The sequence below is a fragment of the Onthophagus taurus genome, chromosome 11, assembly GCF_036711975.1.
Source record: "Onthophagus taurus isolate NC chromosome 11, IU_Otau_3.0, whole genome shotgun sequence".
Classification (NCBI taxonomy): Eukaryota; Metazoa; Arthropoda; class Insecta; order Coleoptera; family Scarabaeidae; genus Onthophagus; species Onthophagus taurus.
The window spans coordinates 5,493,086-5,520,249 of NC_091976.1; the positions used below are offsets into that span (position 1 = coordinate 5,493,086).

The window sequence follows — 27,164 nt, forward strand, 5'->3', positions numbered from 1 at the left end:
AAGAACATAAATCGATTTTTGTTAACAATTACAAAGAAGTTTAAGAAGTAAGTGTGAACAGTTAAATTTCATTAAAAAAATGGTAAGTTTAGAAATTAAAATAAATTATTAAGTTTAGTAATAAAAAAAAAATTACTTTAAGATTTCACCAAAGGAAATAAATAATTTCCACATCAAAATTGTTCCATGTAATGAAATTCCCAAAATTGTCGATTATTTATTAAAGTTTTATTTCACCGATGAACCTTTATCGAAATGTTTAAATTTAACGAAAAGTCCGGAAGCTGTGAAATTTTTGAAAGAGTTTTGTACGGAAGCTTTGAAAGAAAACGTTTCAGTTTTAGCAACCGATAAAACCGGAAAAATCGCCGGCGTTAGTTGCAACGTAATCCTTAGAAAAAACATTAAACATTTCAATTTTAACATCGATCCAAAAATAGAAAAAATTGCCACCTTCGTTTTAAAAACCATCGATGAAGCTAAAGTATTTGAAAAATATGATGATGTAAATGAAGCTCTTTACATTGCTTTTATGTCCGTTCATCCAGGATTTAGAAATCAAGGGTTGGCTAAAATACTCTTGGAACAATCCAGGTATTTAAAAAAATCTCTTTCTGTTTTCAATACAAAAAAAATGTATATTTTGTGTTTTGTAGGTTATTAGCTTTATCGTTGGGATTAAAAGTAATGAGAATGGATTGTTGTAGTTTATACACAGCAAAAGCGGCGCAAAGATTCGGTTGGGAATGCTTAAACGAAATTAAATACGTTGATTACACTATTGATGGAAAACAAGTATTTAAACCGGAAGAACCACATAAAGAGCTTGGAATTTATGGAATTAGAATTGAAAACACTAGCTTTAATTTAAAATCGTCTATATAAATTTATTTACCTACATTATATATTATTATAACACGATAATTATTTGTATGATAAATATGAGTTATAAATATCCATATCTTTCTTTGAAGGTGCAGCAGCTCCTTTTATACCACTTTTAACGTAATCTTCATAAATACTTAAACTTTCTTTAGGAGTCTTAAATATATCAACCGAAAAGATTGAATCCTCACTTAATTTGGGGGTGTCGAATTCTATGGTGGTCGCGAATTTTCCTTTTATACTACCATTAGCCTTTCCGCCAATTAATACGTATCTGTAATTAATAAAGTAATAATTATTTCGAGTCATTTAATTCCTAATTTAATTTATTCATTTTATTTACACACAATGGATACTAGTAATAAAAAATAATGTTTTGAACAAGCACTATTAGTTACATTACATTACATAGACTGCGACCCTAAGGGTCTATTGTACCCCGATATATATCGTTATTAAATTTCACCGTGCAGTTCAATGCTCTTAACGAACATTAATACCTAGCTCGGTGAAAGGTCATTCAGATCCTTTGAGGAGATAAACTGCGACCCAAAAATCGAGAATCTGATACGGTTAACAGCAGGGCATAAAACATGCTCAACCGTCTTCGTTTCCTCCGCACATAGTCGGCATTCAACATCGTCGGCTAAACCCAACAAGTTGAGGTGTGCTTTTAATCGGATGTACCCAGTAAAGACACCCATTAGAACTTTTATGCTGCCACGAGCAAGTCCTAAAATGTTCCCGGGCTTGACAGTGGCGATGTTAATAAACATCTTAGCATGTCTCATTCCAGGAGAACTGGTCCACAGTAGGCGAAGTCTCTCTTCAGCCCACAGTCCAATTTTATATTTGACCATCGCAAATGATACACCAACTTCCCTCTCGTGCTAGTTCATCTGCCGCTTCATTGTCAGCAACCCCAGAGTGATAACCCCCTGATAACAGAGAAATTCTGTTATCACAACTCAGTGTGTTTAATGTTCTCTTACAATCATTAACCAGAGCCGACACAGTTTTCACGGCTTCATTTTCGACCCAGGACTGCCGCTCAGGCAGTACAATCTGGTATCGAGCATTAATCACTGATAGTGATCCCGTCAAATCTGACGGGCATTTATAGTACAGTATCAGTGCTTATAATGTCTTCCGCAGCCCATTGGTAGGACATGTCGGAACAGTTTTGAGCATATTGCTTAAATCTGTAAATGGTTGTTCTAGCCACTTGCTCTATATGCAAATGCAGATGATAAAAAATGGCCAAGGAGAACCTCCATTGCTAGAGTTGGCGTTGTGCTTATCGCACCAGAGATTGCTAATCCACATACCCGTTGAATTCGTCAAAGTTTACTGATAACTGAAGTCTGTCGGATTCTCCTATATCAAGCTGCTGGTCCGTATGTGATAATAGGTCTCCCCACTGTCACATAGAGCCAGTGCAGTCTTTCAGGGGAAAGCACTATTAGTTAGACGTTAGACGATAAATGAAATACATTTAACATCGAAAATCATTTAATTAAGATGGAACATAAATCATTTTACAATTTTGGTCTTGTTAATGAAGTATCATTTGATGAGGTTCGAGCAGAAGTTCATCGCCAGGCATCAAAGACATTACTGATTCTCGTAATAAAAGTTTTTAATGATAAGTAATGTCGAAACGCATCGACAAGGTAAATGATCCTACTGTAGGACAACATGGTGAATACATTAACGAAAATAAAGAACGACTGGTTGACTTATGCAGTAATATTGGAATAAATATTACAAACGATTTCTTTAGACACAAAACCATTTACAAACACATATGGACCCAACCCACAAGACAATTAAGATACAACTTCAAAAGGAATGAACTGTGGCTCAGACCACCATTTATTAAGAGCAAATATAACAGTCTCATATAATACTGAGAACCGACCAAAAGAAAAAGAAAATAAAGTGTAGATCTCGAAGAAAGAAGAAAGTATAAGAAAACTGTAGGTACCAAAAAAGCTTAGATAAAAGAGTGTGGGAAGTTAGCCCCCATTTTTTTTTTAATATTTTTTATTTATTTTTATTTTATTATTCGGGATACATACAGGGAGTAACCCCAATCAAGCCTCCTCTCTTCTAACAAAAAACAATATTTATATCAATATATAAAAAAAAAGAAAACTAATAATAATGATAAACTTAACAAAATCAGTAACAAACTCTCAAATTCCGTACATATTTCTTGCAAACAAGAGACGAGACAATAAATAAATCAATATTGTTACAATGGGTATTGAAAAACTGCATTAAACGTAATAAGAAAACTAATAGTAAAAGAAAAGGTAAAAGGAAACTAATACTAATAAACTTAACAAAATCAATAACAAACGCTCAAATTCAACACGTATTTCTTGAAAAGAAGAGGCGAGGCAACAAATAAATCAATATTGTTACAATGGGTATTGAAAAAGTGCATTAAACGTAATAAGGGTGAGTATAGACGCATAGGATAAAGACCTAGAGGCAGGTAGATAGAAAAGTGGCTGTATTCTGGTTACATAAGAGTTGCATTAAAGCGAACCTCCCGCACGAGCCCCATGGAATCAACCAAACCACGAACCAATCTATATAAGATCATATCAGCAACACCTCGGCGACCACTTAAAGATGTGATTCCAAAAACTATACAACGCTGGGCATAACAACAATACGGAAGGTTAAATTTACAGTTGCTCACAAAATTGAGTATACAGGAGAATGGAAGATAGATAATTGTGAATATTTCAAATAATTATTAATTTATTTTAAAGTTTGTGATATATATATTATATTGACAACAATCTTATTAATTAATTTGAATACAAAATAATCCAGTTTTCCAAATAAAATAATCACAATATTAATAATAATGACAAATGATATGAAATTCACGTCACAAAATTGAGTGTACAGTAAAGGAAAAGTGAATAAGTTTAGGTTGGTATTATGTTTTAATACGCTGTAGGCCCTCCATTGGCGTCAATTATCGCCTGCATTCGCCGTGGCATTGAGTCCACTAACTTTTTGGTGTAGTTTGGCGAGATTCTATCCGAAATTGTACAAATTTCATTTCTCAATTCGCTTTTGGTTTGGCAGTTGCTGTTTTTTAACTAAAATTTAACTTCTCCCCACAAATGTTCACTGGGGTTCACATATCAGGTTCACGATCAGGAGACTGTGGTGGTGTTTTCAGTTGTTTTGGTGAGTTATATAATAACCATTCTTTCACAAGGTACGACGTATGTTTTGGATCATTGTCTTGTTGGAACCAGAACACAGTCGGAAGGTTAAGTTTTTGAGAGCTTTGACGTAAATTGCGTTTTAAAATATCCAAATAACTAATTTTTGTCATATTTCCCTCAATAAACTCCATAGTTCCGACGCCGCTGGCTGTCATTGATCCCGACAGCATTACTGAACCACCCCCATGTTTTACTGTTGACGTTATGTTAATGTTAGTAAAGTAATTTGTGGTATACACTAAAAATAATTGATTATTATTATAAATTTTTTTTTGTATACTCAATTTTACGGCGTGAATTTCGTATCACTTACTATGGGGATATGCTGTGCGGGTCCCCATATATGACAAATATGTGTTATTATTTAGATATTTTAAATCGTAATTTACGTCAAAGTTCCTAAAGAGTCAACCGTCCGACTGTGTTCTGGTTCCAACAAGACGATGATCCCAAAGATACATTATACCTTATGAAGGAATGGTTATTATACAATACTTCAAAACAACTAAAAACACCACCAGTCTCCGGATATCAATCCTATTGAACATTTATGGAGAAAAGTTAGGTTTCAGTTAAAAAATAGCAAGTGTCGAAACAAAAGCGAATTGAGAAATGAAATTTGTAAAATTTGGGATAGAACCTCACTAAACTAAACCAAAAAGTTAGTGGACTCAATGTCACGGCGAATGCAGGTGACAATTGACGTTAATGGAGGGCTTACAGCTTATTAAAACATAATACTAAGCTAAACTTATTCACTTTGCCTTAACTGTATACTCAATTTTGTGGCGTGAATTTCGTGTAACTTTTTATTATTGTTAATATTGTTATTATTTTATTTGGAAAACTGGATTATTTTGTATTCAAATTAGTTAATAAGATTGTTGTTAATACATATATATCACAAACTTTAAAATATATTAATAATTATTTGAAATTTTCACAATTATCTATCTTCCATTCCGCTGTATACTCAATTTTGTGAGCAACTGTATGTGCCAGGTATCTAACAAACTTTCTTTGCAGATCCTCCACACGATCAATATGTACATCGTATCAGGGATTCCAAACCACCGAAGCGAAATTCAAAACACTACCAACATACGCTGCATACAAGGAAATGATGGTCCGGATATTGGTAAAAGGACGTGATACTCGAATAATAAATCCCAATCTTTTTGAGGCTTCAGACATAACCGTATCAACATGACAGCAATAAAGCAATTTTGAATCAAGAACAACGCCCAGGTCCCTAATTTGGGAAGTAATTTACCGAATGTGTTCCCAAACGGTATTCAAAATTTATATGGTATCTATTTCTGCAGAATATGATACTATAGCACTTATCGTAATTCAGAAACAAGTAATTTTTTAAGCAGTACTCTTCCAGACGTTCCAGATCCTGCTGATTACCTCGAATTTACACCTCGGTAAATGATAAATAAAAATGAATAAATATTGTTCTCTCTCTCTCTAATATATAGTACTACTATATTACTATATACTTATATTAGAATACTCTTTTATAGTTACAATTCTAGATAATTTTTTTTTTTCGAAATTTGACAATTTTTTGAAGATTTCAGTCGATAAAATTACCTATTCCTAATTAATGAATAGTATATTGTTTTATATGGAAGAGAAGCAGTGCTTTTTATGGCGTGGTCTGTCGCTTAGCGACGAACGCAGTGAGTCGCTAATGACAGATGAGCCGTTAAAATTGTGGCGTGTCCGACAGTTTGCCGGACGAACGAAGTGAGTCCGGCAATGACGGACCAGCCACAAACGAATCTGCTTCTCTTCCGAATAAAACATAGTATTTTTTCTTCAAACGTTGCAAATAATTGCAATATAAATTTTAATAAATTTAATAAAATGACAATTAACTTATTATGTATTAATGAGAAATCGAAGGACGTCATGACAAAATAACGTTAGCAACGACGACGTAAATTTGACAACCAATAAAAAAAAGTAAACAGTTTTGCGCGAATTTTAACTTTTAACTGTTAGTTAAATTTATTTTGTACAAAATGTCGTCCGAAATTAACGATATCGCGAAGAAGGTAACAGAAAATAGTTTATTACCTTCGAAATCTACTAAAATATATAATGGTGCGTACAATAAATTTCTTACATGGTGTAATAAAAAAAATATAAAAGACTATTCGGAAAATTATTTGTTTTGTTCTTTAATTTATTTAGTTTTTTTATGTGATATTAATTTGAGATGAAAATAAGAAAGCAAACAATTAAAAGGTTAGTTTCATTTTTTATTAATTTTTAAAATCTTTACTTAGCGTCCGTGAAGCAAAAAAATATCTTTTCCAATACGGCGCTAAAGTGACATGTGCTTCAGCGCTATGGCGCTAAAGTGAAATTTACTTTAGCGCCATAACGCTGAAGTACTTTTTTGCTATGTTGATCTTACCAACCGTCGTTATGCAACAATGACTTACTTCTACCGCGAGTAAACACGACAACAAAGTTGTCATTTAATGACGTTTGAAGAAAAAATTATTTATTTAAGCCTTAATCTTTGCTGAAGAATGAAATCAGAAGTCATCAATGATTCTTGAGTTATAACTGAAAAACTAAGCAAACAAACATGAAGATAAGGAAAGAAATATAAAAGGTCATAAAAAAAAGTTCGGCCTGGGAACGTCAAACCCTTTGGAGGTTTTACTATATTAACCTAGTACTTTCACCCTGACTTAAAATTTTTCACCCCCCAGAATGGCTGTTGCACTGTTATAAAGGAAAAGTTATTCCTAAAAAGGAAATGGGATTAAACTGCAAGTAAGTAAACTTAAATTTTGGTTCCAAAAATGAACAGGATGCTTACATCTTCAAGCTCTTATATCAGCAGTTCCAATTCAGCGAAAGCGTCCGAAAAACAATGTCAACAAACCAAAGCCTCACAAAAATGCCATAAAATAAGCATAAAATTAGTGACAGTTCAGGACAGCTTTTAGTATGCAAAACTGCGTTTCTCAATCTCCATGGTATTAGTAAAGATCGTGTTCATCGATTGTGTTTGCTTTTATCTGCTGGAAAGTCACCACAAGATCTACGCAGAAAAAATAATCCAGGCAACTCCAAACCAGTTGGCCTTATTGATTTGATTGTTTCTCATATTGCAACATTTCCCATTAAGAAAAAATTATAGTGAAAGAATTACCTGGAGAACCGAATCACTTAAAAAGGTTCGTTGTTTGTGCACCATTTTATAGAAAGGATGACCATTATAATCCGGATTTTTGGCCAACAAACGTAGGAATACAAAGGTTTGATTTTAAACGCCATTCTGATTTTATTACAACACAAAGCGCAAATTTTTTATAAATCGAAACTCAAGCGTTCCTATGTGTCATGCAAATAAACCATTCTTATCTCAAGAAACCCAAAATAAAAAGTAGACAACAGAAATAAGGAATTTCGAACTATTGAATTTAAATATACAAGGTATGTCAAATAAAGTTAACCAGTTACAATATGTTTTAGAAAAGGTACCAAACACAGATATTCTTGGAATTACTGAACACTGGATGTCAGAAATAGAGTTAAACATAATAAATTTTCCTAACCATCGTATTGCTACTTATAATTGTAGAACAACCTTTGCTCGTGGGGGTCTTGTAATAATGACAAAACACGAACATACACCAGAACCATTGGATTTGTCAGTCTATAGTAAAGAAAGGTGTCTAGAACCTTGTTCCATTATCATATCTAAATTGAACATTATTGTCGTTCTGGTATATCATCCACCAAATGGAGATAAACAAAATGGGATATATAGTTCCTTGATAGGATGGAAAGCATTCTTGATTACCTGACAGAAACTCAACAGCACAAAACCATATTTATTATGGGGGACTATAATGTTTGTGTAAATGAAAAATCTAACGTGAGTGATAGATTAATGGCAGTAATGGCTAAATATGGTTTACGACCCGTATTCGACAAACCATCCAGAGTAGGAGGAAAAAGATGCGTTGATAATATCTTTGCACATAAATTCGTGGAAATATATAAAACAGATACAATTAATTTTCATTTGGGGGATCATTTGGCGCAATCGTTGGTATTTTCACTGTCAGCTGGTAAGAAAATACAAAAAATAATCCAGTGCAGAAAAATAAACGAAAAAACCATTTGCAACTTTAAACATTTATTAAAACAATGTGACTGGTGCTTTAAATAATAAAAACTTAGATGCTCAGGCAAGCTACACATTTTTTCACACCACATTTATGAATTGCTACAATGAAGCTTTTCGAAAGGTAAGTGTGAGAAAATCTACTGATACCATAAAGATAAAATGGGAAACTGATAAGCTAGATCAGTACAAAAATTATTTGGATGCCTTGTACACAGTAATTGATGTGACGAACTATGAAAGACACAAAAAGTTATACAAACACCTGAAAGAAGAATATAGAAAGCATGTTGATTAAGCAAAGAGAAGTGCTATGAGTAAATATGTTTATAACTTAGATAATAAAATAGCGGCGATCTGGGAAATAATAAAGAAGAAAACGAGAAAAATAAAATGTAAGAATGAGGAAGACTGCCAAATAGATGCTGATGATATCAACAACTTTTTATCTACCACATCAACCGTGATTACAAACAGCATTGGAAATCCAAGTATCGATCCAGCCTCTTTAATAAAAAAGAAAATAAATAATAGTATCGATCATATCAAACAAGTCAAAGATCAAGACATTATAAAAATAATAAGATGTTTGAAAACAACAAATACAAAAGATATACATGGAGTGTCAGTAAGGCTACTCAAAGAAATAAACGAATTAATAATAAATCAACTAACGGTGGTTATAAATAAATGCCTGGTTGAAGGAATAAAGAAACCTGTAGATCGAAGTGACTTTAGTAAATATCGGCCAATTTCTATCTTGCCAAGTATGTCAAAAATTATTGAATCGATTATAAAGCAGAAGATTATGACGCATTTAACCGAGGAAAATATTCTAACAAAATATCAATATGGGTACCAACCTCAAAAATCGACAACTACAGCTCTCCTAAGTGTTCTACAATTGATTCTTGACGGTCTTGATGAACAAAGGTTTACACAAATTGCTTTCTGCGACTTGACCAAGGCGTTTGATCTGGTGGATCATAAAATTTTGATAGAAAAAGTAAGTGCGTACAAGGTACAAAAAGATTACTCAGTTCCTACCTTGATCAGAGCGACCAAGAAGTTCATTGGAAGGGAAAAATGGAATTGTGTCAAGGCTGGTGTACCGCAGGGATCTGTATTCGGACCAATATTGTTTCTGTTATACATTAATGATTTGCCTGACAACATTCAATCGGATTCACTGTGTCTCTACGCTGATGATACGTCCTTTATAAATTATGGCGCAAAAAAAACCGATTTAAAACTTAAAACTTCAGAAACATTAAACGATGCTAAAAGATAGTTCAATTTTAACAAACTTAAACTTAATGAGGAAAAAACCAAGGTGCTGACCTGTTATACAAAAATGAACGATGATGTGACAAATAAAAGTGCTAAATTTTTGGGTATTACGTTGTCAGAAACTTTAACCTGGACAGAGCATATTAATGAACTAAAAAAGAAACTAGCAAGTTCGTTGTATTGTTTAAGGGTTGTGACCAAGAATTTATCATCAGATATAGCTAAAGTCGTTTACTACGCCTACTTCCACAGTATGGCAACGTATGGAATTGAAGTTTGGGGGTATCTAGTCAAATAATCGGTATCTTTAAACTGCAGAAAAAAGCGGTAAGAATTTTAAAGGAATTAAACAATCAGGAAAGCTGTAGAACAATTTTCAAAAAATTAGGAATTTTAACGATACCCAGCTTCTGTTTCATACTAACCTGCTTGACTCATATTCATACGCAGAAACACCTATTTACACGAAATGCAGATATACATGACTACCATACCAGACACGGAAATGATATTCAGGTTCCGTACCATAAGATAGAAAAATCCCAGAATTCCTTCAAATATGTTGGCATAAAGTTATACAACTTGATACCATCCGAAATAAGATCATTAAATAACAGCCAATTTAAAATTACTATGAAGAGAATGTTATTGGAAGGCGAGTTCTATTCGGTGCAGGAATTTGTAACTAAATTAGAATCAGGAAATACCAATTATTTATGTATTTGAAGAGTCTAATAAAGCGATGTTGATGTGTTTACATTATGTAATATAAATTTTTTTTTCTTTTGTATTGTATTGACGAGAACAATGTATTATGCATGCTTATTCAATAAATATTATTACTATTATTCAACTTTACTTCAGTCAACTAAAGATATATATGGCCTAAGTGTAAAATTAATTAAACAAGTTAAAAATTTAATAATTGAACCTCTTACTAAACTTATTAATTTTGCTATATGTGAAGGAGTATTTCCAAATGCTCTGAAAACAGGTTTAATAGTTCCCGTCTTTAAAAAGGGAAGTCCTGACCAGTTAGAGAATTTTAGGCCAATCTCACTCTTGCCGGTGTTCTCGAAGATATTTGAAAGGGTGCTGAGCAGTAGGATTGCTGATTACTTTGAGGGTAATTCCTTGTTTGCTGCCACACAATACGGATTTCGTAAGGGTAAATGCACATCTGAGGCAATAGCTGACTTTGTTGAAAGAACTGTTGAATGCTTTGAACAGGGGCAGTATCTTGTTGGAAGTTTTTGTGATTTGAGTAAAGCTTTCGACTGTGTACAACATGACCTTTTGATTGAAAAATTAAATAAATATAATTTTGATAATCTCAGTTTGAAACTAATCAAATCTTATCTTACAGGTAGAACTCAAACTGTTAAATGTGGAAATAGCTTTTCAGAAAAGAAATTAATAACCGTGGGTGTCCCACAAGGGTCAATTCTGGGACCGTTATTATTCTTAATTTATATCAATGATCTTGCTCAAAATATAAGTCAGTCGGATGTAATAATGTACGCCGATGACACAACCATAATAAACTTTGGAAATAACCATGAAATGACACAGTCGAAGGCGCATACTGCACTAAATAATGCCGAAATGTGGTTTACGTCAAACAAACTGAAACTAAATACTGAAAAGACAACAGTTACTGCTTTTTCAATGCGGTCTACCTTGAATTCTGATTGTGTTAAATTTCTAGGCGTTTATCTGGATCCTAAATTAACTTGGGACAAACATATCCAATATGTATTTAATAAACTATCTAGTAGTATATATCTGCTTCGTCTCTTAAGCAATAATGTGTCAAAACAAGTATTAAAATGTGCGTATTTTTCGCTGTGTCAAAGTATAATGACATATGCACTCCTGGTTTGGGGGGGTGCCTCAAGCTGCGATAGAATATTTCGACTTCAGAGAAGAGCAATAAGAATTTTAGACAACTTAAAATACAGAGATGATTGTCGTAACTCTTTCATAAAGCAAAAAATTTTAACCTTCCCGGGATTGTACATCCTGGAATGTGTGATCTATGTCAGGCAAAACCTTCACAAGTGTGTTACTCACGATAGTGTGCACGGATATGAAACTAGGAATGGAGCACACTTGATACCTAATTTCTGCAGGCTTACCAGAAGTCAACGCCATTTTAATTTTGTGGCAATAAAATTTTTCAATAAAATTCCTGCAGAAGTTACAAGGCTATCACATAGGCTTTTTAAACTAAAAATGAAATCTTTTCTTATTCAGAGGGCTTATTATTCGTGCCTCGAGTATTTGGATGATGTTGTAAGTGTGGGTGATTTTGAACCTGTTATTAATAGTTATTTAACCAACAAGTCTATTAATGAAGGCGATTAATTATCGAGATATTTTAACGCGTGAGCGAGCGAAGCGAAGCGAACGCGTTAATTATTGAGATAATTAATCGCATTTTAATATACGAGTTAGTTACAATATTTTTCCGTTGACCGTCTTTTCAACAAAATAGAGAAAATCCATCGTTGAAAAATCTCCCAATTCTGTCACTGGCAAAATAACCTCACTTTTAATGTGTCATAATTTATTTTTGTAGTCTTACCGAATAGATATAGTGGTCGGTTGGGTCGGTATTCCAAATTTCATTGGAGAATATTTATTAAATTGACTACTATTTAGTTCGGTCGGACTTTCTTAAAATCGTTTATTAATAGAAAATCGTTTATTAATAGGTGTCATTAATGAATGATTTTGTATACATTTATAAATCTTATAAATACACGGTCGACGGAAAAATTAATTAACGATCAGTTGTTATGCTGTGTTTGTTACGCCGTAGATTGTTTGTTTTATTTCAAGTAGTTTTTAACATGTATTGTTTAATATGAATTATGACAAGTGTGACATATTATAATGTATTGTATACTGAAATATCGAGCATGAATAAACTTATTATTATTATTATTATTATTATGTTAAGGAAGCGCACTACAGCAATCGAGATTATAAGTATTTAAACGAAAAGCTTGATATTAATGCGATGCACAGTTTGTTTTTATCCAAGTATCTCAACACTAACGTAAAATATTCATTATATTACAAAGCTTTTAAAGAAAAATTCAGTTTAAGTTTTGGAAGACTCCAGGTCGACACTTGCTGTAAATTTGAGGAACTAGCAGTTAAAATAAAATCCAAAGAATTAAATGACAATGGTAAACGAGTGGCTGTAGCTGAAAAGACTGTTTATCTCAGACGTGCTAAAAAGTTTAATTCAAGAATGAAAACATTGAAAGAACATTATCAAGATGACCCTAGTGTGGCAATAATAGCTGTTGACTATATGCAAAATATATTTTTGCCTCACACACAGTCTCCGTTTTTGACATACATGACGTTAAGGCGGGTTAGGCATATTTTTACATATACCACGAACGAATGGGGAGAAAAGGCCCCAATGAGGTTTGCTCATTTATTGCAAATTACATAGAAACCTATGTTCCATCACATATTAAACATTTACATGTGTTTATGGATGGATGTCTAGGACAAAATAAAAATCACACAACTGTAAGGATGTTTGCTGCATTAACAGAAATAGGGCGGTTTAAGACAGTTAATCAGTATTTGACAATACGTGGTCATTCATTCCTGCCCTGTGATAGGGACTTTGGAGTAGTAAAAAGATCCCTTAAGAAACATGATAGAGTTTACACACTTAAGCAGTACCTACACCGAACTCTTCATACTGGCGAGTCAACAGAACAAGTTTAGCATAGAAGATAACAATATCATTAAAGATTTTAAGTCTTGGTTACAGCATACGACTACATAGACGGATTATTCACTTATTCGTTTTCAATCGGTACAAGTTATTCTAGACCCAACGTACTTTGCACAGAACCAGCCTATCCTAATATTAAAGTACCTATTAAGAATAAAAAAAATTGATAATACTTTGGTAATACTTTACGTTAATATTTATCAATAGCTAAACTAAAAAAAATACACCTTTTAATAGACAGACAGTTTTTTGTAATTTTCTTAAAAAGTATGTCTATGGGACTTATCTGGTTTCTCTAATAAGTGATTCAATTATATTTGTTACTACAAATACTAAGCTACTTTACGGGTCCTAGTTACTGCTTTTATTTTTGGGGATGGTCTTGGTTGTATCTCTTTATTTCTTTATCGTTGTTACTTCTTTTTAAAAAAACATGGATGTTAGGGTACCTAATACAAACTAGAATTGATAACCAAGTGATTTCAAATTGAATCTACTGCTATTTTGTAAATTCATTTAGATTCACAAAGATTGGTCGCCTTTAACGAAAGTTTTGTTCATGTTGATGAACATACAAAAGTACCTCCCATAGCTGTTGTGTGGCATGAAGCAAGTTCGGGTAGAAAAAAAGCTGATATTGCAAGCACCTTTTATGCATTTTTTTAAAAAATTAGAGATTCGGAAACTGTTGTTATCTGGATGGACAATTGTTCTGGCCAGAACAAAAACTGGTGCTTGTATTTTGTTTTAAATGTGTTAAACTATTATAGCTTTTTATTCAATTATGTCTGTTAGGTATAAAGGGTGTATCCACTAAACCTTCTCAGTACTTGTCAATAGGCAGTCACAAGACATTGACAGTATTTTTTGGTGTAATTTAGTGTAAAACCACCAACTCATCTATTTATTTTTACACAAAACATGGACGGCATAAGAAGAAGTTAGAAACTCAATTTATCTCGAAACAAACTTTTTAGCAGATACGCCCTTTTGAATTAACAGGGTAGCATTATATATTACTGAATACTCACTTTTTATACAATAAAACATCCCTCGAACTTGGTTCTTTCAATTCATACCCATAAGTCTGCTCCATAGATGGAAACAACGATTGAAACGTAATTTGATTATTATTCTCACTATTCCTTGAGATCGTCATTTGCGATTCATTTGTATTCACACTAACACTTTCTTCATCCGAAGAATTTGTATCACTCCCGGAACTGGAGGTACTATTACTAGAAGTAGTTGAACTTGTTGAACTTTGTCCAGTTAAAGACGGATTTTTCATTGAATTTTTATTCGAACTTTCCTCCCTTCGACGACCTGGCCTAATTCGTACGGTAAATGGAGATGAATTCGTTGTGTTATTTGGCATAAAATCTCTTATTGTGTTTGAAATTTTATAAGAAAATGTCTCGTTTAGCACTGTCAATTCATACGGACGATGAAAATCGGCGTAAGCATCAATCATTTCAGCGTATTCAGCGTGAATTTGAACGATTTCTGAACATGGTTTGACCAAGTCGTTATAAGCGTAAGGTAGACTCTCTAACACATCATTTCCATACCATTGTGTTAAAGATTTATCAATATTTAAATTGATTTTATGATGAAAGTAATGATCGGAAGAATAATCCCAAATTTGTGGTTTAGTTTCATCGGGGATAAAAACACCCAAAAATAAATTAATTGTGTTTTGTTTTTCGGCGTCTGAAAATGTGTTACTATAATATCGACTTAAAGTTTGCATGATATCGTTTCCTTGGGATGTCCAAGGTGATGTTTTTCGATAAGTTTTAACACGATGTACCAATTGTGAACCTCCGTATTGTAAGGCTAAAGTATCGCCGTGATCCTCATAAAGACTCTCAAGCATTCGAACACAATCGGTGTCAAACTCTAATTTCGCATTGTCGAGAACTCCTAATGCACATAATTGGTAACCCAAAACACATTTCCCAATTGCAAATTGAGCGGTATTTGTTCTATCTAAACAATCGACGCAATTTGTACGAACAATTCCTGTTTGTAAACTACCCTGAAATGTTAAAGGAAATTTGATTACACTTTAACTTTATAAAATAACAATTTATAGCAATTAGCTTTATAAAAGGAAAGATATAACATGGCAGTAACGGCAATACAGGGAACGAAATGGGTAGGAGAAAGTATCAGATATACCAAAAAGCATATCATACTATACAGTGGTAAGAACGCAGCGGCGAGAGAATTCGGTGTGGCATTTATTGCGGACAAGTTCAAAGCTTGTATGCTGGACTTCCACCCTGTAAATGAAAAAATATGTACTTTGCGTGTTAAAACACAATTTTTCAACGTGACAATAATTAACGTAAACTCCATCAACAACTGAAATTAGTGTATGACTCGGCACCTAGAAACGACGTTAAGATGGTGATTGGAGGTATGAACACGAAAATCGATAATGTTCCCCCACAAAACTCTCTGGACATCACCAGACAGAACCACAAACATCCAAATAGATCATCTGTTAATTGATAGCAGAACAGCGACGAGTATTATGGATATGAAAATCAGAATGCCGCGGATTAGATTACCTGCTACTACTGGCGAGATTCGGTTACAGAATGAGTAGCCGCACAAGAAACAACAATGCGAAACAAGAAAAACTTAATTTAAGTAACCTAGGTAACTCAGAAATACGGGAAGAATGGACAAAAGAAATGGATAAGCCGGTGGAATCAACTATGAACAGAAACAACACTATAGAGGAAAGTGGAATCCAAATAAAACAGCAACGGTTACCTCAGCCAAAGAAATCCAGGGAATGGCAACGAAACGAAAGAGAAAGCCGTGGTTTAATGAGGAATGTAGAGCCAGTGTAGCACAAAGGCACGAAGCGTACATGGAATATATGGAAAGATGAACGCACGAAAGAAAGCGAAAAAATATACAGGAAGTCACGTAAGTAAGCAGACAAAGTCTGCAAAAGGAAAAAATGACAACATGAAAATACCGAATTACTAGAGTTAGCTCCATCGAACAATCAATCAATATGTGAATTAACATCACGGTTGTTGATTGAGGAGCAAAGAATAAAAACAAATGAAAAAATAGAAACTTTGTCAGGAAGAAAAGATGAGAAGAAAATAATAAAATGCTTTCATGCGTAAAATTTGGACACATTAAACAAAGAAGAAGAAACAAAGAAAAAAGAGGATAGAACATGTCATATTTGTAAAAAACAAGGTCACATTGCAAAAAATTGCTGGTTTAAAGATCAAAAAAACAACAAACAAAATAAGAAACCTAATAACAACAATAAAGTCAATGCATTCATAGCATCCATACAGCTTTACTGAGTGAGACAATAAATAAGACAGATTGGATATTGGACAGTGGTGCAAGAAGCGATTACATGTGTTGTCAGATAGAACAATTTGTTGAAATGGAAACATTGGAATCTGCAAAGAAAATAAAAATTGGAGATGGAAATATCTTAGATGCTACAGCAGTAGGAAGAATTCGATTAAAGGCATTCAATGGAAAGGATTGGGAAATGGTAGAGTTGAAAAATGTTTTGTATGTACCAGATTTGAAGGTAAATCTATTTATTTTGTTTGGGAACTGCACTATCGAAAGGATATAAAATGACATCAGATGAAAAAATATGTAAATTTGCTAAAGATAACGTAGTTGTTGCGATAACATTAAAAGATGGAAAACTGTATCGAATGAAATTTGAGCATGTAAATTTTGAATACAGAACAAATGTAGGAGTTACTGTAGATACCTTACAAGGATGTTATAAACCAATCAAAAACATACACGAGAGAATTGTTAAAGCGCCATAATATCGACTATGAAGATTCTGCATTTTTTTGTGAAGGTTGTGTTGAACCAACTTGGGTACATCGAAGAAGTCAAAGTGGAAGAAAATTTCCAGGTGAATTGGTGCATGTAGATCTCTGTAGATTTATGGAACAAGTCAATATATTTTGTGTTATTAAAAGACGATTTTACAAACTTTAGAACACTATATTTATTAAAACATAAATACGTTGTGAAAGAAAAATTGATTGATTTATTAACGATTTATAACGATATTGAAAGAAAAATAATAAGGACAGGCAATGATTTAGAATCTACATATAAAGAAGTTCAGGAAATTTTAACGAAACACAGAATCAGACACTAAAGAACAATGCGACACCACAACAGAATGGTAGGGCTGAACGAGAAATGAGAACTTTGGTGGAAGCGGCAAGGACAATGCTGAAAGAACAAAATATTGAAAAGTGTTTTTGGGCTGAAGCAGTGAATACTGCAGCTTACACTCTGAACAGATCAGGAAAAAGTACAATACACAATTAAACACTTTATCAGTTATGGTTCAATAAAGAATTTGACTTGGAAGATTTTAAAATATTTGGAAGTGAAGAATATTGAAAATCAAGAAAGAAAAAGACATGAGAACAAAGAAGAAGATTTGACAGAGGAAACAGATACAGAAGAAAAGATGGTGTACAAGAAGAAAACGTTGAAGTTAAAGACATGAGTAATAATGATGAGATAACTGAATAGGAGGTATCTATAAACAATGAAAAATCTGAAACAGAAGAAAAAGAAGAAACCACAAGATTAAGAAATAGAAGTTCATTAAAAAGACCAATTAAATACAATATTTATGAGACCTGTTTGATAACTTAAATTGAAGAACCATTAAGTTACAAACAAGCCATGGAAAGTATCGAAAAGAAAAACTGGGAAAAAGCAATAAAATCTCAAATAAATAGTCTTCTAGGAAATGAAACTTGGGAGGAAGTAGTTAGACCAAAGAATGAAAAAGTAATAGATGCAAAATGACTTCGGCAAAAGAAAATGAAAAACAGATACAATACAAAGCGTGATTGGCAGCAAGAGGCTTTTAGAAAAAGGACATCGATTATAGCGATATCTATACTCCAGTAGTAAAGCTGCAAATAGTTAGAACGCTTTTAGCTATAGCACATCATTTGAAGTGGTATATTCAACAAATGGATGTAAAAAGCGCGTTTTTATATGGCAATATAGAAGAAACGATATAGTTGAAACCGCCAGAAGGAAAGCTAATTGGATCATTAATGTATAGAGCCATTGCGACCAGGCCAGATTTATCGATAACTGTTAATATATATATTAAGTCGGTTACTATTACAACGATTATGTTTTCAAAGTTTTCTACAACGTTTTGTTCGCGAAAACAGTCAGTTGTGTCATTATCTTCAACAGAAGCAGAATATGTCGCGTTGAGTTTTTCCGAGCGTGATGCTTCGTGGTTGAGAAGCTTAATGACTGATTTGGGTTTAATGAATGACAAAAGCAACGCTATAGTGATTTATCAAGACAACCAGTCGGCAATAAAAATCGCAAGAAACCCCGAACAGTACAAACGTTTAAAACTTATCGACATAAAGTATTTTGTGTCGATAAGTTTCCCTTTTGTGAGAAATAAGATTTTGGATAATGAAATAGATGTAAAGTATGTACCAACAAATGAGCAGCTAGCCGACATGTTTACAAAACCTTTAGTTAACATTAAGTTGAATAATTTTTGTCAAATGTTAAACTTATTATAAAGTTGATAAGTAAAATGTTTCAAATGAGAAAGGGTGTGAAGCAACAATTAGTAACATTATACATATGAGGCATATAGATGCAAAACTATTCGACAAAAATTGAAAAATTGCGATTTTGCGCGATGTGTAGGTACATAGAATTTTTCAAAGAATACGATATTTAGGTCAGTTCCAAACAAAACTCAGCATTTAATATGAAAAACATTCTTTAAAGTTTAGTGTTGGATGCAAAACCAACTGCTTTCCACCAATAAAATTAAAGTACAGTAATACCCCGTAGTTACGCGATAGGTGGGACTGCAGTAGCCGCGTAAATCGAAAATCGTGTAAGTCGAAATTCGATGAATACATATTATAAAATCAAGGATTAATAAACATTAATTTTGTTAAAAAAATGTATGTACAGGGTGGGTCAAATTCAATGTCCGAATGTGCTATCTCGGAAACTGTAAGAGTTAGAAAAAAAGCAGCTAACATGTCTAGATCTCTTTTTTTAAATAAATTCCAATGTCGAAAACCTAAAAGCGCTATCGTTAAAAAAACCGCGTAAGTACGGGGACGCGTAAGACAGGGTCGTGTAAGTCGAGGTTTTACTGTAATCGAAACATGTGGTACGTGGACTATCATGGCGTCTAGGTTGCTTTTAGTGGATGTAGGATTAATTATTGTTTAGTTTCTTGTTGTTTATCCTGTAATTAGTTAGTGTATTTAAGTCAGTAAAGTTGGAAAATTATCTTAATAAATAATAAGTAAAACGATTGAACATTGTGCTTTAGGAAAAGGCCGAAAAAAATATAACAACAAACCAATCAACAGAAAATGCAAATAGCAAGGAAAGATTCACTTGAACAAGAATAATTAAAAGAATTATTATGTTTTTCAAATAGAGTTACCTACGTTTCCTAGCTGTGGTCATAATGACAAGCCGGGATCCCTCTACTTCTTACATGTTGTAATGGGAAACCTGCTAACCGACCTAATACTGTGAACCGCAAAAAAAACACTAAAGTTTCTATTTGCTATAATATTCCAGATGATGATGGTGGTTTTATACGTGTTTGTAAAGAAGCATTTTTACAGATTTCCGGAATAAGTAGGTATAGGATACAACATATAGTAAAAAAATTTAAACGTAATAATGACCTTCTTAAAGAAAGACGAGAAGGTGGTTGGAAATAAAAATGTAAAAATGAGATAAAAAGATTTATAGAAACACTCAATTGCGTAAAGATCCACTATTGCAGAAATCTCTTCACGTCTGTATTTACCATGTGAACTGAATTTAAAGAAATTATATTCAATGTATTGCTCAAAAGTCAATGAAAACGTACACGTAAAGCTGAGTTATTTTCGTAAATTTGTTAACAGAAATTATAGTATAGGTTTTGGCACTCCGAAAACTGACGTTTGCTCTACCTGCTTAAGAATAAAAGAATTCTTAAAAACCAATCTACAGGAGGACGGAAAACAAAAACTCGAGCTTGAATACAAACTACATAAAAAGAAATCTAAAGCATTTTTTTACGTTACTACAGACTGAGTAACCGCACATCAAAAATTTTTCGTTTGATTGCCAAAAGAATTTAGCGTTAGCTAAGCTATCAGACCAAACGTCATATTTTAGCCAGCAGCTAAATTATTATCATTTTGCAATTATTCATGGCGGATCAAAAGGAAAGTTAGATCGTTCCCATGTCTTTTCTTACTTATGGTTAGAAACTGACGCATCCAAAGATTCAAATACAATAGCCTTCGCAGTCCATCATTTCGTAAAGAATTTTCCTTTTAATGAAATAACCAAAGTTGTATGTTTGCTTGCAGATGGTTGTGGAGGACAAAACAAAAATATTACTATCATGGCTATGCTTTATTTTTGGCTGCTTGGAGATACACCAAAAATGGTTGATACCATAGAATATTTATTTTTCCTATAGTCCACTGGTTCATGCCTCGAATGTTTGGTTTAATTGAAAAACATTTGGAAAAAACAATCGGTTATTATTAATCCACTAGAATATGATGAAATAATAGCAAAGTATACAACAATTCGCAAGATCGAAGATTGGAATATTTTCGACTAGAGGACAGAAGCCACACGAGTTTTAAAACGACCAGGAGCATAGCATTTTCAATTCAATAAAATGAAACGGTTTATTTTTAGTAAAACTCGCAAACATAATGTTCTTTTGCGTGGGGAACCACACTACTTTGCAGACGCCAAAATCTGTTGCGTATGGAAGGAAACTTAAAGGAGATAAATTCACCATTAATAAACTACTAGTTACACATTTTGGGGCAAATTGGCAAGTCAATTAAATAGTACAAAAAATTCTCAGAAAAAAAATTATTCTCAGAAGATAATTTTAATGATGAACCAAGAAGACGTGCTTCTAAAACAATTATTATTTTTTATACTTATTCAAAGTTACTATTATGTTATTTTATTTTGTTTATTGTGTTCCATTAAGTTAATAAAGTATTCTTTAATAACAGCAATAATATGATTTGTTTTTCCTAGTGTAAACGATTGCGCAGTTGTATGCAAAACCTACTAAATTATATATATATTATATATTTTAGATCTAAATAAAACTGTTTGTATGAGTTAATGTAGTGTAAAACTAATGTTTCTTGATTTTAAATAATATATTTAATATTTTATCATCAAAATACAATTTAAAACAGTTTTTTGCGCATATCTCAGACCACAAAATTTGCCAAATAGTGAGTTTTGCATCTATACGCCTTGTATAATTGTTATAGAGAGGTTTATAGTATTGTTATAGCAACAAAAAATAAAGTACACAGTATTGTATTCATAGATAAGGGATAGTCATACATATAGTAATATAGATTTGCCACTTAACGACATAAAACTGAACTGCTATAAGCGCCATCTGTTGAGGTGTTTTCCGCTAAGGGAAACTTTTACCGGGTATTTATTGTATTGTAAATTTTTTTGGAGTCTATTTTTTTTTACAGAATAGACATTGAATTACTAATGATATGTATTTCAATGTCTTTTGTGTGATACAACTAAAAATGTAACAGATTCCGAAAAAAATGTAGAGGAAGATGATGAACCTAATTAACCTTCTTAATTTTCTTTATTATGTAAAGTGATTTATACGTAAAAGATTTTTGAGGGTTAATAAATTGCATTATTATATGAAATAGACGTTGAAGACGAGGAATACAATACTTATTTCCTTATCTTGTAAATATTATAAATAAGTTTGGTGTATAGATAATCGACTCTGCATTCTTGAAGTACTTGCAAAACTGCCATCAGCTCAATTTAAATCAAATTTTATAAATACTTCTAAGTACCCCCGGGTATATATCCAGAGTATTTTCCCTTGAAAATAAATACCCGGGTATTTAACAACACTGACTAAAATACATACAATTTAATGGAAAATGTAGAGTTGGTACACTGGCAGGTTTTAAGTATACATTTGTTGCTGTATCACTGCTTTGGAAATGCCTATGACAAACACGGTCCGATCTATAGATTATATCTAGTGAAAGATCTGTAAGTTTTGAATTTCCACATTTTAAAATCTACTCCTTACACAAATTCTCTTTCTTTTGTTGTGTCACAGGTTGTGTCCGTACATCCAAAAACGGCACAGGCGCGAGTCCTGTTAATACACCGGTTCATTCTAAAAGTTAAATTAATTGCTAAGCTTGAAAGTTAGTTATGTTTATTATTTGAATTATTTCTTATTATTTGCAAAGTCAAATTCAAATGTCATATATATACAGGTAACCCCCGTATAACACGGTATCCTTATAAAACGGTTTCACTCTAACACGATTCGAGAATTAGGAAGAATTTTCATATAACACGGTTTCGCTCTAATGCGGTTCTAGAAGTACTGGAGATCCCTGTACATATAACACGGTATTTTTACTTCAACTATAGGGAAATCCCCTATTATTTCATGATGTGATATTTCTCATTCGAGCGTGTCAGTCGTGTTAGCTTTGTGCATGTAGAAGTTTGATAATTTTATTTTTATTACATATATGTAAAATTGTGTATGTATTGTTATTGAAACTTTGAAAAATGTTAAATATTATTTTTTCTAGCTTCGAACAATGTTTATTATAAAGAAAAAAACACCTCTTAAAAGACATTTCAGTTCATTAGAACAAAAAATTCAGATTTTGGATCGCCTTAAAAAGGGGGAGAAGATATCATACCTTGCTAAAACGCTAAATTTGAATGAAGCTACAATACGTACTATACAGAAAAATGAACAAAAAATTGGATCTTCCGTTACTGCAGATTGTTCCGTCTCCGCAAATATGACAGCTCGTCGTAGAGCACAAAGTCTTGAAAAAATGGAAAAAGCTCTTAGTGTTTGGATTGATGATTGCTCAAATAAACGAATGCCACTAGACACAAATATTATTAAAAATAAAGCCTTAAAAATCTACAACTTTTTAATAGAAAGTGGAGAATCTGCTACTGATCTCGATTTTGTTGCCAGTAAAGGTTGGTTCGACCGTTTTAAAAAACGTTTTTCATTGCAAAATCTGAAAATACAAGGAGAGAACGCATCTGGTGATAGTGAAGCTGCTAAAAAATATCCGAAAGAGTTGAAACCACATCAGGTTTTTAATGCAGACGAAACCGGCATTTGGTGGAAAAAAATGCCCAAAAGAACGTTTATTTCAAAAAATGAAAAAACTGCACCGAGTTTTAAGGTAGCAAAAGATAGACTAACACTACTTATGTGCAGTAACGCCTCAGGTGATCACGTAGTTAAGCCCATGCTAGTTTATAAATCCCCTAATCCTGGTGCATTGAAAAAACTTAATGAAAACGCTTTACCGGTATATTGGGCTGCAAATAAGAAAGCTTGGGTTACCATTGACTTATTTAAGAAATGGGTTTTAAACTGTTTTCTTCCAAGCGTGGAGAAGTACTTAAAGCAAAAAAAAATAGATTTTAAAATTCTACTAATATTGGATAATGCACCAAGTCACCCAAAAAATTTTAGTCACCCAAATGTTGAAGTAATATCTACAGCCGAATACATTTTCATTACTTCAACCACTAGATCAAGGTATTATATCTACGTTTAAATCTTATTACATAAGAACATCTTTGCAATGGTTTTTGAATAAAGTTGAAGATGATTCTATCGATGTCATGCAGGCTTGGAAACGCTTTACAACTTTGGACTGTATTAATCACATATCTTCATCCATTAAGGAATTAAAACCATCAACATTGAATAGTTGTTGGAAAAATCTATAGCCAGAGGCAGTTGAAAAGGATAACTTAATTGATCCAGATCATAACGAAGTATTAGATGCAGTTGTAGAAGTTGCTAAGTCTGTAGGGAGGGAAGGTTTTGACGACATGAATGTCGAAGATATTCAAGAATTACTGGTACAAGAAGAAATTGATATGGTAAGTTTGCTGGAAATGGCATCAGAAACAAACACAACTGATTTTGCTGACGATGAAAACAATACAGAGCAAGATGTTACTGTTATTGTAAAAGATTTTACTGTAAAAAGTATAAAAAAGGCCTAGATATTGCTGAACAATTGGAAAGATATTTTGTCAATGAGGATCCTTCCACTGAAAGGAGCACAAAATTTAAAAGAGAACTTCACAAATGCTTGGCTCCATACAACGAAATTTTTAAAGATCTGTCAGCCAACAAGAAACAACCCAAAATAACAGATGTTTTGCAAAAAAGAAATAATGAAACATCATTCTCTGCTGAACAAGGAGCAGAGGATGATGTTTCGCCAAAAAGAAAGCGCCCTCGCGTGATTAGTAGTGATGACGAAGACATGTAATATGTAATAATAATATTATGTTAACATTAATCTTTTTGTAAACTTGCTTTAGTAAGTAAATTTAATACTCCTTTATTTATTAATTAAATTGGTTTATTTATTTTTTAATTGCGAAACCTAATCCTAATTTTTATATTAATTTTTGGTTCGTATAACATGAATTTGCATAACACGGCGTCTTTTAGGAACGTATATACGTGTTATACGGAGGTTACCTGTACGTGTATGTGTGCTTCTTAAAAATACGACGGATTTGTTTTGCCTATATTGGTTCCCTATATTAGGATTGTATTCAATATAAATAATAATAAAAGCTGTTTAAGTTACACCGCTGGTTTTTAATTAAAAGATTACGGCCACCACCTCTGACAAATATATTTGTGAGTAAGATTCTGAGGAGAATTTTGGATCCAGTGCAAGAAAACAATGAATGAAGAATTCTATACAATCATGAATTATCCCTCAATGAAGCAGAGGACATAAGAATTGAATGAGGTGGGTATGTTGCCAGAATGCTACCTAGAATGTTAATAGAAAAATGCAGGGAGTAAGATCAAAGGGAAGACCACAGAGAAGATGGGAGGAGACAGTTGATGTGGACGTCAGAGAAGTGTTGAATGTAGGAATTGGAAAAGAGAGGCTAAAGATAGGTGTGGAGACTGAAGATGAAGGAGGTCAGGGTTTGACAATAATAACAACTAACCTTAAATGTAAATGATTTTGGTTGTCCCACAACTGTATTAGGTTTTTGAGAATAATATTTAGGTTGATTATGAAAAATTCCAGTTTTCATAACTGCATAACGTGCCAAAGCTGCCAATTTATCCATTACATTAGCGTTAACATTCTTATTTTTCCTCGCCATATCAAAAGTTTTATAAATAATTTGATATTCTTGTGGTAAAAATTGATTTAAATATTTGATTGAACCATTTAATTCCTCACTTAATAAACTTTCTTGTTTCTTTTTTTCGCGTTGTTTAACCAAATTTAAAACAACAATTGGGGCTCCATAACGTTTTAATAATTCATTAAAATGAGCTCCAGCCGTTTCCGCAAATGGATCATATAAATCGATCGTTATCGCCGGTTTTGCAACAATTTTACCCATTTCTTGGCGCCAATGTCCCGGAATTGATCCTCTTATTTGTACAAAGGATGTAATATGACATTGACTTAACGATGAAACCCCTGCGTCGTGCACAACTTGTTCGGTTTCAACTTCATTGGCAACATCACCATTAAAATTTGCCCCACGTTTTAAAAATCGCGTTCCAGCGTATTTCGCCGATCTTCTAGCAATTAATGTGACATAAATAGATCGACCAAAAACACACATGTTTGATTGCCCAACAAAACCATGTGTTATGTACAAAATCCAATCTTGATGAAGTTCGCGTTCGACATATTTTAATAAATGCGAATTCCAAACGAATTTTCGATGCGGTTTTGAACGAATTCCAAAACTAGAACGGTCATTACCACCATTCGTTTGTTGTTTGTTATTAAAAAGAGATGATTTTAATTGTTTTATTGATGGTTTATACATATCTTCTTCAGATTCATCAAGAGCCTGTGGAATAATTTGTTTTGGGGAACTTAAATTATGTTGTAAAGTGTGAGTTAAATCATAACTATAACTGTAATAAAAATTACTAGAAAGATCAATGTTTTGAAACATTTTTAAATATCTCGTTTCATCAGGGTGAAGTAATCGCACTGAATCGTGGGGTAAATATATCATGGTGGTATGCTCGATTTTATAGATTGTATGATGCCCGATGATTGCTACTTTTTGACGTTTTGTAATTAAAATGATATAATAACCTTCTAAAAAGCGAATAAAACCGATGATTCCAAAAGCACTTATCACATTACTGACTCCACTTCTTTGCCGGTTGCTCCCCTCGATCATACACACCAAATCGTGGATTTCATCTCGAGTATATTCAACTTTGTCATCGTGAATAATCAACTCCTTCGGTTCTGTACGATCAATCTTTAATACTCTATATCGAGTTTGAGTGTTATTTGTACCAATTAAATAAAAATTCTAAATGAAACGTTAAAATTAAATTAAGAAATATGTAAACTCGAGTTTATTTACCTGTTTTGTTTCGTATAAAACTATTTTTTGGATTGAACTTATAATTGGGGTGAATGATAAGGAGTTAGATTCCATATTTATCAAGTTTTTTGTGTAATTTCTTATTCTATTTATTTCAATTTATTTTGAGGTTATGTTAAATGTCATCTTGACGTTTAACAATTTTAAGATGTTTTTAAATTCTATTTTTAATGTAATTTGTGAATATGTTACACTTAATAGTTTTAAATAAGATTAAGTTCTGTTAAAATAGTATTTATTTAATTTCTTA

General features: G+C 32.7%; 2 protein-coding genes across 2 annotated transcripts; one reads left to right on the top strand and one right to left on the bottom strand.

Annotated features, from left to right (window-relative positions):
• LOC139431807 (arylalkylamine N-acetyltransferase 1-like) lies at window positions 1-942 on the top strand. Its single transcript, XM_071199993.1, has 3 exons — window positions 1-82; window positions 143-594; window positions 657-942. Exons 1-3 carry the CDS (start codon window positions 80-82, stop codon window positions 883-885), a joined length of 684 nt encoding a protein of 227 aa, XP_071056094.1. The 5' UTR covers window positions 1-79; the 3' UTR covers window positions 886-942.
• LOC111414837 (polyphosphoinositide phosphatase FIG4) lies at window positions 862-27,016 on the bottom strand. Its single transcript, XM_071199992.1, has 4 exons — window positions 26,894-27,016; window positions 25,490-26,839; window positions 14,392-15,401; window positions 862-1,159 (listed from the first exon to the last, which is right to left on the bottom strand). Exons 1-4 carry the CDS (start codon window positions 26,966-26,968, stop codon window positions 925-927), a joined length of 2,670 nt encoding a protein of 889 aa, XP_071056093.1. The 5' UTR covers window positions 26,969-27,016; the 3' UTR covers window positions 862-924.
• Between the last annotated feature and the right edge of the window lie 148 nt (window positions 27,017-27,164).